Raw genomic sequence first — 14,429 nt, forward strand, 5'->3', positions numbered from 1 at the left:
TTGGAGGGGCGCAAAATCGATTTTTCTCTGTTGAGCCGAAGGACCAGTTGCTCGAACAGCTGTCTGCAGCTCGTGACTGCCCTGGACGCCTCTTGGAACGAAGGAGCCTTTAGCAGCCAATCGTCCAGATATGGGAAGACTTCGAAAGACTGCTTTCTGAGAAAGGCTGCCACCGGAGCCAGTACCTTTGTAAAGATCCGCGGAGCGGACCGGAGACCAAAAGGCAGTACTTTGAATTGAAAATGGCTCTTGCCTACTGTAAATGGAAGGTATTGCCTGTGAGCTGGATGAAGGGGTACATGGAAGTAAGCGTCTTCCAAATCTAGGGTCGCCATGTAGTCCCCTGGATTGAAAAGGCGGAGGATGTCCTGAAGAGTGACCATCCTGAAGGACAACTTGAAGAGATAAGTATTGAGTATTGTCCATCGTCTTCCGAACCAGGAAGAACCTGGAATAGAACCCTTTCCCCTTTTGGGAGAGAGGTACAGGTTCTATTGCCCCTTTGGTGAAGAGTTGGTGGGCCTCGAGATGAAGGAGTTTCAGATGTTTGGGTGTAAAGGCGTCTGGAGCTCTCGTTGGAGGAAGATCTTGGAACTCCAACGTGTGTCCTTTCTTGATGTTGTTTAGGACCCACTGGTCCGTTGTTATGACCATCCAGTTGTTGAGGCAATGGGCACTCCTGCCCCCCACTGGTGTTAATGAGGGCACAGGAACAGTAGAAAGAGCCACCTGGCCGCTATTGTCGCTTGGTATTATCTCTCCTCTGCTGCCCTTGTCGTCCTCTTGGCGGCTGGCGAGATAAAGAACCCCTCTGTGAATACTAGGGTTTGTATGTTTGGCCAGGTTGGGAGTTGGAAGAGTAGCGGTGCGGACTGCCGCCTCTATAGGAGGAGAATCCTCTACCTCTTGCTCCTTTGAAGGGCACTTTGCGGTATTGTAAAGTTCCTAAGGACTTGGCCGTATCCGTATCTTTCTTTATGCCCTGTAGTGCGTCATCCACGTGTTTGCCAAATAACATTTCCCCATCGTATGGCAGATCTAGAATTTTATTTTGTACCTCCTGTCGGAACCATGTGGCTCTCAACCAACCCTGGCGTCTCAGAACTGCCGAGCCGGCTAGCGCTCGGAAGGCCGTAGTTGCTATATCCATAGCGCAGTCGATTACCTCAGAAGAGGCTCGCTCTCCTTCCAGTAAGATCTTTTTGACCTCATCCTTAGATGCATCCTGAAGTTCTTCCACGAACGGGGAGAGGTCACACCACATCTGGCGATCGTATCACCCCAGAATTGCCAAAGCATTAGCCGCCCTAACGAGGAGGCTGGCCATTGTGGAGAATCTTTTTCCAACATTGTCCAAAAGCCTGCCCTCTTTATCCGGTGGCGTCGTTAGCGGCGTGGATGGGTTTTTAGATTTACTCTGTGCGGCCTGGGAAATGACCGAGTCCGGTTTTTGGTTGACCTAGTAGACATGCCGGGCTGCCCTCTGGCGCCTTATATTTTTTCTCCAGTCAGGGGAGCACCGGGAGGACCGTGGCCGGATTCTGCATAGCCTTTAGGCCTTCAGACCACACATGTTCAATGATGGGTATTGAACGTACGGATTTCCGGAATGGTTCTTTGAAATCGTACAAAAAACATTCGGACTGAACTGTGGTAACCGGAAGACCAAATCTCTTGGAAGCTCGTTCCATCAAGTTGTGAAAGCCTCCGATATCTGCTGGTGGAGAGATTGCGGTATCCGGCCCTGTGACGTCTGGTTCTCAAAGGTCATCCTGATTCCAGTCTACATTCTGGTCTTGGTCAGGGTCCACTTGCTGATCTACATCCGATGAGGCATTATCATCTGTATCATCCCGAACGGGCACCACTTCTTGTGGATGTTCTACAGGCTCTGTATCACGCCCTCTTGAAGGCAAAGAGTGTCCAGCCAGAGGCTGTGATAACTGAGGCGGAGGTGTAGGAGGGCGCACCTGTTGAACCTCCCGAGGAGTAGGAAATCGCCTCAGATAGTCCTGCAACATTAGTTGTAGATGAGAGATGAGAGTGGATGGCATCGCCACCTTCTCCTGCTAAGATTGACGTGAAGGTTTCTGCAAAGGAACCTGCATGCTTGGCATTTCCTGTTGTTCATAATAATCCTGTGGAACATATTGTTGTTGCTCCATTTCCCCTTCCTCAGAACTGATGTCTTGAATTTTTACTTGTAAGTCAGAAGGGCTATAAGCCTGTCCAAAATCGCTACAAGCCTCTTCTTCAGAATCCTCATCCAGCAATAGGGTAGGAGGAAACCTTTGACTTGCTGTGGAGATGTAATTTCCGGTGTTATTTGCCTCCTTCTGTGTGAAAAAACAATTTTTCCAGACGGAATCGTCGTTGACGGTAGTGTCTTCAGAGACTGTTTCGTCGACGGAGGCGCAGACGAAGAAACTGCGCTCGCCGTCGAGGATTGAGTCGTCGACGGGGAGATGGATCGTCGACGGGACCGGCGACGAACTCGTCATCAGCAGCATGGTCACAGGTGTCGTCGACATGGTCGTCGTCTAGGTTGTCCTCGTCGTCGAAGCGACTCTGGAGATCTACCCCTCTTTTTCGACCTTCTTGATGACACCATCGAAGAGGAGCCCTCACTGTCAGAAGACATACGTTCTTTGCTGTCTTTCATTTTCTGTAGCCAAGTGAGGAGACGTCCCTCTCTGTCCCTCAAGGTCTTGGTGGAGAAGGTTCTGCAAATCTTGCAGTCCGTGGCCTTATGATCCGGATATAAGCAGTATATGCAGTCTTCATGTTTGTCCTCAACAAACAACCTCTTTTTTGAGCAAGCAGCACAGGCTCTGAAAAGTGCTTTCTTCTCTTTGTCAGACATGACGGAAAAAATAGGCATAAGTTGAAGAAAAAATACTAAGAATTGAAGAAAAGTGAGCAGAGCCCAATGGAGACTCCCTTGCACAACGTGCAGTAGAAAATCTGAGGCTCTGAGGCTCTCTCAGGAAGGTTCTATGGGGTGAGGCTGCTCTGATTGGCTACTGCAAGAATTTGGTCTCTTTTACAAAAAGAGGTGGATAAGCTACAAAATGAGATGAGGCCTAAGCCTATTTTTTCACTTTGTGCTTACTACTAAGGTATTTTCTATTTACCGAGGCTCCCATTCCGACGACGGGGAATGATACAAAGCATGGGAATCTAAGAAAGTTCCAATACTGGGGCAAACACATTGATTTATAAGAAAATATTACCGTACTGCGTTGTCAAATGACGAAAGGATGAGCTCTAATATGCTCCTCGAATGACAAGTTGAAAAAAATAAAAGTACACTGGGAAGGGGGGGGGGGGGCGGGGGAGGAGAAACGTGAGACACGGCCTGGAGGCCGTGAAAGTGAAAGTACGGCCAGCCGGCCGGCCGTGAATAATTAGAAAATCTCACAGGATTGCTGGTGAACATCAAGTAAATTGATTGTCCCATTACTAAAATATATATGTGCAAGCCTTCTTTCTACAAGTACCAGAAAATGCTTGAATAGAGATGCAATAAATGTAATATTTAATGTTGCATCGAAGATAGTAACTCACTCCGGCAGTTAAATAGAGAGGCAACAACATTTGGTGCGTTGCCACCTTTCGATACAACAAGAGAACCAAGTTAGAACAACACACTAACATCACAGGTAAAGAGAGTTTCATCGGGGGGAAGATCATCCTTCCGCTAAAAACTCTTCATTTCTTTAATGCTGCAATTAATCTTTGTTCGGCATCTATAAAAAGATATTAACAGCATCTGGAGAATGGCACTTAGACGCCTGGATAGAGTGCCTGTGTCTAATTTGCGTGCCAGCACGGAATGCAGTGAGGCTTCACTTGTTAAACTAAGCAATAAACATGTTAAGCTCATGAGGTATGCCAGGCATCCAAGGGTTACGAGGAAGCTGGTGAGCCTAACAGTAGTGGTAGTACCCACAAACGTCAGCTTAACCAGTGCAGATCGCTGCTTAAAGCGTGTGGTTTAAAGAGAACCCTTGCGTGCATTTTACATGGGGTGAAAGGTGCCAGTGAGTCTAGCAACACGCCGGATAGAAACGAGTAACAGCGTGATCAAGCAGAAATGCTGGTGTGCATTTAACACGGATTCTCAGTGCCATTTAACATCCATTAAAAGAACCAGTCCACTTAACCAGTGCAGAGCGCTGCTTGAAGCGTGTGGTTTAAAGGGAAAACTGGTGCACATTTAGCATCGGGTGAAAAAGTGCCAGTGAGTCTAACGCTTAACAGCGTGATCAAGCAAAAATGCTGGCGCGCATTTAGCCTGTGTCTCCAGACCATTATTTAAACTTGAGAAACACATTGATTAATAAGAAAGTATTACAGTACTGCATTGTCAAATGAAGAAAGGATGAGCTCTGATATGCTCCGAGAATGACAAGTTAAAAAAAATAAAAGTACACTGGGAGGGGGGAGGAGAAACGCGAGACACGGCCAGCCGGCCGTGAATAATTAGGGGAGGAGAAATGCCTGAGGGCAGAGCGCACGCTGGGGGAAGCTGTGGGAGGGAAGCAGATGGCTTTGCAAGGATGTGTGCGGGGAGAGAGAGGGGTGGTGCTGGCGGCACCAAGCTGGGGAACAGATGGCGATGGCTGGAGATTTGATGCTGTGCATGCGCATTTTAACTCATTGCGTTTGCGCATTGAGCTAAAAGCGCACATGCACTGCATCAAATCGCCAGTCTGGTTCAACTCTGGGAAAGCCCCTATACTTTCGCCAGCTCGAATGCGCAAGAGCATCGGCAGGCGAGACCTAAAAAAAGGGAGAGGCATTGCAATAGAGGAAGGACACCTATATTAAAGGAAAAGCCCTTAAGAACTGCTGGTGGCCATATTAATAGGTTTATAGAACAGTTAATGTTTACAGACAATCTATTGCAGCAGGTCATTTTCTAGTATAGACTAGTTCTCTGTAGGTCAAAACCGACTAATTAAACATATCATGCGAAGAATGCGGGTACTAAACCAACCTTCTGCAAAATATGCTGCCCTATAGGATGTTAGAGATGTTCTCCAGGTGATAATGAGCTGGGGTGAGAACTCTGGGCTACCTCTAAAACGTATCTCTTATAAACTCACTGTCTTACTATGCATAGCATCGTTCAGACGGACCTTGGATGTGAAAGTCTTAAAGATAACTAGCAGGGACTAACAATCCATACGTGTTTGCTTTTATTTAAAGAGACGAACAAAGACCAGGTCAAGTACGGTTTTCTACCCCTTCTTTACTAGGAATAAAAGACTATCAATGGTGAAATGCTTGATGGAATATGATAAATGGACTGAGAGGTTAAGAGGGAGTATAGAAGAAATGCAATAACCCATAGATCTCCTCATAGAGCAGTTTCTTCACCCACCTTACCAAGATGGATGAAGAAAGTAATGAAAGAAGCCAGGGTCAACATCACTATGTTTAGTGCACATTCCCTTACAGGTGCTTCAGCTTCCAAAGCTTTCTTCCTGGGAGATATTTACAAGATATCCTTAGGGCTGCGGATAGGTCCAATAAAAGTATGTTTAAATGTTGCTATCTTATACGTGTTGATAATGTGCTGAATGCACTTTAAACTTGCATAATGTTAGCCTAATTGGAATGCCATTAAATTTTGATTTTCACAGCCAAGTGGGTAGAAAACCAGGATTTTATTAAAGACACAGGAAGCTAAGATTATCTCTCCACAATTGATACCCTCCCTAATGGGTCAAAATTACTGAACTTGGTTTTTTCTCTTTCAGAGAAAGAATTTTTCTGTCACGAATTGATCTTTTTGGTGGAAGTTAAGAAAATTAGAAGTTATCTTGTTCGCTACGCCAAAAAAGGTAAAAGACTACTTGGGGCAGGCGAGAGGGGTGACTTTATAGCCTATTAGAATGTTCTAGAGTCTTCAGTTGTTGCTGCTATGAGCTGGAAATAAAGGAGATTTGCATAAACTTAGCATCTGTGTCTTTAATAAAATCCGGATTTTCTGCCCACAGGCCAGTGAAAAATCTAAACTATTGGTAGCAGTGTGCTAATCATGAACTTGGACATTTTTTGGATGTTAATTAAAAAAAAGGGGGGGACTCCACAAAACGGGGAAGGCAGTAAGGAATATATGTTTAGATAGAATATCCATCACAAAGAGTGTTATTGAAGGTAAATAACCTGACGTTCTGATGGAAACTTCTAACCACAGACTCATACCAAAAGGACTTGCAGAACTGAGCGGAGGAAGTGTCTTTCTCATCGGATCTGGCTTTCCAGAAAGTAGTGCTTGGTGAATATAAGCCCCAATGCCCACATCACAGCCTAGCAGATATCAAGGACAGACACCACTTGCGCCAATGCAGTAGTAGCGGCTTTGTCCCTGGTGAAATGTGCTCTCACATCTTCTGAGGGCTGCTTCTTGGCCAGCGTGTGGCGAAATCTGATGCAGAAGGGGAACCTTGACAGGTTCCCCTTCTGCACAACCCCATACTTCCTCCAGGAGACCATACAAACAGATTATTGTCCACCCAATGGTCCTTGGTACAATCACGATTAATCTTAAAGCCCATTTGGGGGTCCAACTGATGGAGTATCTCCTTCTTTGAGGGATTATGAGAGCAAAGAAAGCTGGTTGGGCTGCCTGAGATGAAAGGGAGTCACAACTTTAGGCAAAAAGGTTGCAGGGTCCTCAGCGCCAATTTGTCTAGAAAGAAAGGGGTATGGGGCGGATGCATTGAAAGTGGATGCAGTTCACTCATGTGACCAGCTGACGTTATCAAAATTCTCCAGTGCCTACTGTAAGGCCTTGCAGGGCCAAAAACAAAACAAACTAAAAGACATTTGACAGCTGTGCTTGGAAGGGGTCTGTGAACCAGTCACAACAGTTTTCGGTTTTGCCTGCCGGCAAGAATGAAATTAACCACTTCAGATGGCCAATCAAATGCAGTTGATTGCTGACTCTCAATCTTCACGTATGTTGACTGCAGAAGATCCGATGGATGGAGAATCCGAACCCTTTTGCTCAGACAGGAAGTCCTCCAGCAGTGGTAACCTGATTTCAGGACATATGCTCAGGAGTTCCAGGTACCATTCTCCTCTAGCTCAATCTGGGGCAATTGGTATGATTTGGACCTGGCCGTTCTTGATCTTCTTCAGAATTTGGGCAGTAGAGATAGTGGCGAAAGCTGTGTAAGAGTCCCTTGTCCAATTCCAGCCAAAAAAAGGTCTCTTAATGTGTACTGTCACGGGAACTCCAACACACAAAATCGTTGACACTGCACAATCTTGACAGTGGCTAAAAAATCTATCCAGTGCTTTTCCTACTGATCAATATGCACTGCGTCACCTTGGGATGTTAATGTCACAAGTGATCTGCCAGACAACATCTGCTCAGTTTGTCCACTTTGGTATTCAGGGAGCATGCCTGGTGGCTGGGGACCAGGAATATGTTCCATTAGAGCCATCTACAGAGGCACTGAGCCTCCCGGAATAGGACCCCACATGCCCTGCTTATTGCAGTAAAGGCTACGTGGGTCAGTCAAATCAGTTCCTTAGATGCGTGCACTTTTTCATGAAACAAAACATTTCTTCAATGCATTTCATAAGTATTTTCAAAAAACATTCATAGACTCCTTCGCAGATTATTTCATGAATATATTCTTTCATCAATGGTACTCAATTAGCAATTTAATTCATTGGTTCACTGCTCTTGACTTCATCAGAACGCTATTTAAACATACCCAATGCATTTCGGGTCATATGTCGACTTCATCAGGGGTTTTCAAACGCTAACGCGTAGATTATTACTACGAGCGAGGAAACTTCCTCGATGAAATCATGTGATTTCATCAAGGAAGTTGCCTGACACACTACAGCAGAGGAATTCACATGCTTTTACACTGAACTATACAACTCTAGGCCACTAGCAGATGATTACCAGATAGCAGAGTACCTTAGTAGAATATATACCCCCACTTTGACGCGGGACGGTAAGGAAGCCCTTGAGACTGATAGTACCATATTAGACATAATTAATAGACAAAAATCAGGTAAAACCGCAGGACTGCACGGGCTACCAGGAGAATTCTTGAAGCAAAACCCTAGCCTGTTAGGCCAGCACCTTTCAAATATGCATCCAGCGGCATGAGAGGAGGGATCGCTCCAATTAAACCTTTGTCAGGCCACAGTGGTGGTTATTCCTAAACTGGGTAAGCCCCTAGAGAGGCGAGGATTCTACCGCCCAATATCATTGCTCAACGTTGAAACAATCTTGGCTTCTATTCTAGCAGCACAACTGCTACAGGTGATCACATCCCTCATCCACCGTTACCAATCGGGCTTTATGCCCAGCCGAGCCACACGTTTCAATCTCCTTCACTAAGGCTATCCAGTTGGCCAACCGACGAACAGGTCTACCCCACATGTGCTTCTTTCCCTGGATGTGGAAAAGGCTTTCAACACAGTCCACTGGCTATTTATGAGGCAAGTCCTTGGGAGGTTTGGATGGGGATTCATGACTTGGGTGGAGCTGCTTTATACCGTTTTCGTCCCGTTTCAGGACGAAAAACAGAGGAGATGAGACTGGGGACAGGGACGGTCGAATGAATCTGTTTTCCAAGTATTTCTGAATGCAATCCTTTACATGTCGATTCTCAGCTTCTGTAAGTGCATAAATCCAACTACATGGAAGGTTGGATCCTGGTTCCAAATTGATAATTGATTTTGCAGTCGTAAGATCGATGGGTGGTGGCGCGGGGGTTGGGGGGGGAGAGGGGGAGGGGTCGGTGGACTTTTCAGTTCCGCTTCGCTGAACACTGCAGCAGACTCCTGGTATTCAACAGATAAGGTCAAAGTCTGCACTGCACACACATCTTCCTTTTGCATAGTAAAGGCGCTGGGCTTTCCTTGTGCTCTTTCAGTTTTTCTCCGTAGCAGTGTTCCAAACAATAGCCAGAGTCAAACTTCACTGTTCTATCACTCCAATTAATGGTCGGGTTGTGTTCCGTCAACGAGGGAAGACCCAATATGATTCCAAACAGTGGGGAATCAAATAAATTGAATTGAATCTCCTCCCTATGAACTTCCATTGAGAAAAGTTCCACAATTTCCTTTTGACTGGTTATTGGTCCGGAGAGACACACCACAGAGTCCCAGGAGCTATTTTCAAGTCAATCAATGATGAACTCTGAACCCTTTTATGGAACGGGGGCCATCCAAGAGTGGCGTTGCAAATATTGCAGAGCAACTAATACAACGGGAAATTGCCCTGCCGGATATCCAAGCCTACTGCCAGGCAGCAAATTTAATTGTAATCAATGAATGGGGACACGCTGCGGGAGATCACCCCATGTACGCTTTGGAAAGACTCCAATTTTGGAAACACTCCCACCTCCACTATTTCTAAGGGGGTGCATGTGTCCAAGACCTACTACCTGCCACACGGAGGACAATTGAGGCCTGGAACAGGGGGGATCGACAGATGGGATGGGAAAAGAAATTAACAAAAACGACGCCACTGTGGGAGGTTAGGAGATTGCCAGAATTTGCGAAAATGCAGGGCTTAAGGGGTTGGGGCACGGTTGGGATCGCTACAGTGGGTGACATACTCAAAGAAGGGGACTTAATCACCTTTGCGGCTGTTCAACACGAATAGCAGTTGACACAATCAACACTACAAATACTTACAACGGCAACAAGCCTGGAGGGCACAGAAAATGTACACTACAGGCATGCCCGAATATGCACCATTGTAAGGTAGACTACTACAAGAGGGACTACCCTCAAAGGCGTTTTCCTGGACATATAAATCTCTAGTTAACAATATTGCTCACGGGCTGATATTTCTCTGGTCTAAATGGGAAGAAACCACGGGTCCATTAGATGACATCGACTGGGAGGGGGCCTTGAAGCACCGAAGAGAGGTGTCGATTAAGCTCGTTTTAAGGTTGATATAAGTTAAAGTCCTTCACAGGGCTTGACTACACACTACGCCCAACGAACTAACGCCCAACTGTCTACGCTGTAAAACAAACCGAGGCCCCTACATATAAACGTTATGGCAATGTAAGCATGGATAAAGATACTGGTCACAAATAGTGCAGGAACTTAACAATATATTAGTGGCACAGATATGTATGGACCCCAAATATGCTATACTTGGCATCCCTACAGAAGTTGATCTCCCAAGGCACAAACTCCTATTGAGCAACTTAGGGTTGATAGTTGCAAAGAGACATTGCCAGGCACTGGGGAGCTGAGGGCCTGCCCAATCGAGCGGAATGGCGAGCCAGTGTGGACCTATATAAGGGGGCAGAGAAGACAACGTACACAGCCATAGGATGCCCTAAAAAGTTCACCAAAATATGGCAGCTGTGGCTGAGATATTACAACCTAGAAATCGAGGGAGCCGAGATTGACAATACACACCCCAGCACACAGGTTAGCAAGTAGTTGGCAGATATGTAAATGGGAAGGGCCACGTTTAGTCCAGGGAGGGGGGACGTTGTATTGGAGAATGAACTCCCTAATTGTAATCTTTGTTTCCCTGAAAGTAACTACTGACTGTAATGTAAAATCTACCATGTACAAGGTTCACCTACTGATGTTCTGGCATTTTAAAAAAAAAAATTGTAGTGACAGATCACAAATTATTAAAGTAGTATTCTTGAAAAGCAGCAGATTTTTAGTCTTTAATTCTAGATACAATACTATCACCACAGGAAGTACCCCCTAAACATAAGAAGCATATTTGTCACTGTAATCATGTCTGATGAATGAGACAACCCTATGATTAAGCATGTCACCTAGATTCACATGTGCGGGCTCGGCTAAATATTTGGACATATCTTGAATTGTCATTGGACATCTACATAAGATTTAGGAGCTTTCAGATTTAAGTGGCTGACCTCCTTTGAGAATATCAACCGTTTTGCATTGATGCTTTTTGTTGTCAAATTAAAGTGGCCTGTTTGCTGTTGTAGCAGGGGAAGGAGAGTTGGAGAACTGATCTATTTGTTGGACTGTGTGTTGTCTGCTGGTTCCGCATCTACGACTCTGAAAGACTGGGCTAACTGGTGCATCAGTGATTTGGAAGGCTGCTGCTACGGACAGGCTAGCCTATTGAATTAGCCCCTAAATTTGCAGAACCAATGGGAAATTGCTTTGTGGGAGTCAATAGTCCCAAAGAATGAGTTGAGGCCCTACTATCTTTAAAGGATTCCAGAGGAGAGCCCACCTTTCCTCCAAAGAAATAACACACATCAAGGGCAGTGATACCTGCATATTGCAAGAAGATATGGCTGACTTTATACAGGTGTGTCTACAGAAACCTGGTACCCACTGCCCTGTCAATGCAATCTGAGGCATCTAAGCCTGTGGACATGTCATTCGATATGTCTTGCCCATCATGGATCGTCTGGGTCAAGCAAGCAACAAGGTCCTACGAGGTAGCTGCAAGATTTCTCTGCCGTCTCCCATAGTGTATGTGAATATCAGTTCAAGAGAGAGACTGTTTTTGGACCTCTGTGTAAGGCTACCCGACAGGACGGACAGGCCTTTTATTTCACCAGGCATTTCCCCATCGGGCTGGGGCTTTTGCAAACTGGTTTTGAAAGAGGCACCAGGGGCGAGCCTGGGCAGTCAATTTCCCCAGTTCCTTGTGTTAAATTACAGCAGGTGTAGTGGGGCTTCATCGGCAAAAGAGAGGGGGACAATGGAAGAGGGAAAGAGATCAGAGAGGGGACAGAGAGAGGGGGACAGAGAGAGAGAATGTATATGTATGAATGGAAATAGAAATATAGAAATAACACAAGGAAACAAAGCGAACAGGGCTGTTGTCAGCATTTTTTTCCAGAGCTGCCTATGGTCCCCAGTCCAGTCCTGCTGGCAGAAGAAAACCTTTGCTTGCCAATAGCATCCACCCTTGTGCATTCCCTATCTAGGGGACTGGTCATTACCTTACTGGCCAAAGCTTTGAAAAGAGACTTTCTGGAATAAGGTGCTGGGTGAAAAAATCTGAGTCATTTGGTTTAGGTCTAAGTTACCTGGCTAACGTGTTGGAAACGGGTAGAAATGAATATGATTTCAACTAGGTACCCATCAGGGTATCCAAAAGTGCCTCACTGAATGGAATCAAGGGCTCTGATTTAGGTGTACCAGGCTGTAAAACTTGTCGAAACATGTACTGTAGTCTTAATGGAGGGCAACTGTAATTCTAGTACCAACCTCAACTGTCCTCCCAACCACCACTCCAAAAAACAAAGGCACTTTCTTCCACCGGTGGCCCATGTGGTGAGTGAAACTACGTTTCAGGAGAGGTGTCCATCGCATTGGAGATTTCCAAGTCAATTTATAAGGCATCATCCTATTAAGGGGGACGTAGGCTATCTTCATCCCCATCATTAATATCCTGGGGTGCAGCCAGTTCCACCATAGTATCGGTGTCAGAACCCAAAAAAAAGGGAGCTTTTGGTGGTAGTTGGGTATTGTTAAAGTCACTGTATTAGAGTAAGGATGCATGTCAACTGGTTCGCTTTAGTAGCAAAACAGTGGTCAAGCTCGAAACTATGTCAGCTCATGGTTCGACATTGGTGTCACCATCCTGCACCAATGGAGTCAGTACTGATGTTGGAGCAATAGGGACTGGCACAGATTTCAGGGCCAGATTGCGATTGACTATTTCCACTCCACTGAAGATTGTGAGGAGGAAGTGGAGTGGTCTCTGGAAATGACTGGGACCAGAAACAGAACCGGGTCTGTGACTTGGAGCTGGACCCGATTGAGGACTCCAACTTCTTATGTCAGTACATCTTTTTCTCATAGTATCAAATCACCTTTGGTGAATGAGGGAGGGTGTGTGTGTGTGTGCGTGTCTAAGAACTTTGAGACATGGCGGGAGCCCAGGCAGCTAAGGTCTTGGAGGTCCATAACCAATATCCTGCAAAGCTCTGGAGCCTTATCAGCACACATAAGCATTGCAGAAAACTTTCAGGACCTAGATTGGCTTCTATATAATATTCCAATATGAGGAATCTGTGGTTAGTAGCATCAATTAGAAACACACAACTGATTTTCACTTTATAAACCACCTCTATAACAGGAACCAACAATAGGAAAATAAACAGACAATTCTAGATAACAGACGTGAGGTTTTCAAAACCAGCATATAATTCAAACCACATCAATCATTACAATTGTGCAGTCTGAGAAAAAATAAAGAGCAATTGCATCAAACAATTATATTTTCTAGTAACCTGCCAGCAAATCAGTAATAATGTTGGATATGAGTGCCAAAGATGTATAGTAAAAGTTTAATATTGGATGCATACCTGCTGAACTCCTTCACCACCAACATCTCGCAGTTGATGAATGCCAGGCACACTGCCTATCTTGTCTACTTCATCCAAAAAGACAATTCCTGCAATCGAGTGAAAAACATTTGAGATGGCGTTAACAATTCTCTTCACATTATGAAAGCCTTGTATCAAAATGCTTATTCTCACACAGTGCAATCACATTCATCTTGGTGAGTGACTGGGGGTGCCTTTCAGCAACTAAATTATATTATGGGCGTCTGAATTTAACACATGCAGCAAGTACCACTCCAAAAAAATACCTTTAGTTTTGACATTGAAAAGAAATGTTCTAATGCTAAAACTGGAGATCTCAAATATTACCAATTGTGGATTAAATACTAAAAGTATCTTCATCTTACAGATGCACAGAAAATTCAGATAATGAAATCTAGAAGGGGACATATAGAGCAGGTGAATTGCAGGTCTAAAGAAACACTGCCATAATGTGCTTTTAAACATAACATAAACCTCTGCTGTATGATCTACGTTGCACATTGTGAATGGAAGCATTCACAAGACTAGCAGTCAGTGAGATTTAGAGATCAATCACTATTAAATGCACAGTGCCTTCTAAATAGGACAATGGGCACCTGCTCCATGTTGGAGTGTAAAGACCATGAAAGGCAGATGGGGCTCTTCTTCTCTCCTACTCCATGTGACCTTCATCAGCTTTTTCTACAGTTAACAATGAGAGTGATCAACTCTCTGGGATGAGGTGAATGCCTTGACGTGATCTGGTCTTGAACTGAGCAGGTAGAGTCAAACATTTTGGATGCTATTCTTTTAATCCTCTTTGATACAGAATACTACTATGCTCTAGGAAATTAGGGGAGATCAGATGAGCAGTGATTCAGAGACATATTCTACTCAAGTGACATCTGGTACATTAAAGGAAATATAACGCATTATAGAGTCCCCATAAGTCCAATTTTGTTAGGGAAAGTTAGAAGTTACCACCTATTGGTTATGACCTGAATTTGTCAAATCACTTTTAATTAAATACAAAGCACAGTACCATCACTTGCATGGTAACTCAGCATAGCCCTTGGCCAGCTAGGAGAAAAAGGGATGGTGCAT

The 14,429-nt window shown here is 44.9% G+C and overlaps 1 protein-coding gene across 2 annotated transcripts in view; it reads right to left on the minus strand.

Moving 5' to 3' along the window:
- The window catches only part of CLPX (caseinolytic mitochondrial matrix peptidase chaperone subunit X), a 544,085-nt gene that overhangs the window by 118,568 nt on the left and 411,088 nt on the right, over nucleotides 1–14,429 (minus strand). For both annotated transcript variants that reach the window (XM_086958044.1, XM_086958043.1), the window contains one exon: nucleotides 13,326–13,414. In XM_086958044.1, coding sequence (XP_086814170.1) covers nucleotides 13,326–13,414 — 89 coding nt within the window. The remainder of the gene's footprint in view (nucleotides 1–13,325; nucleotides 13,415–14,429) is intronic.

This window comes from Lissotriton vulgaris, chromosome 2_1, assembly GCF_964263255.1.
Source record: "Lissotriton vulgaris chromosome 2_1, aLisVul1.2, whole genome shotgun sequence".
Taxonomy (NCBI): Eukaryota; Metazoa; Chordata; class Amphibia; order Caudata; family Salamandridae; genus Lissotriton; species Lissotriton vulgaris.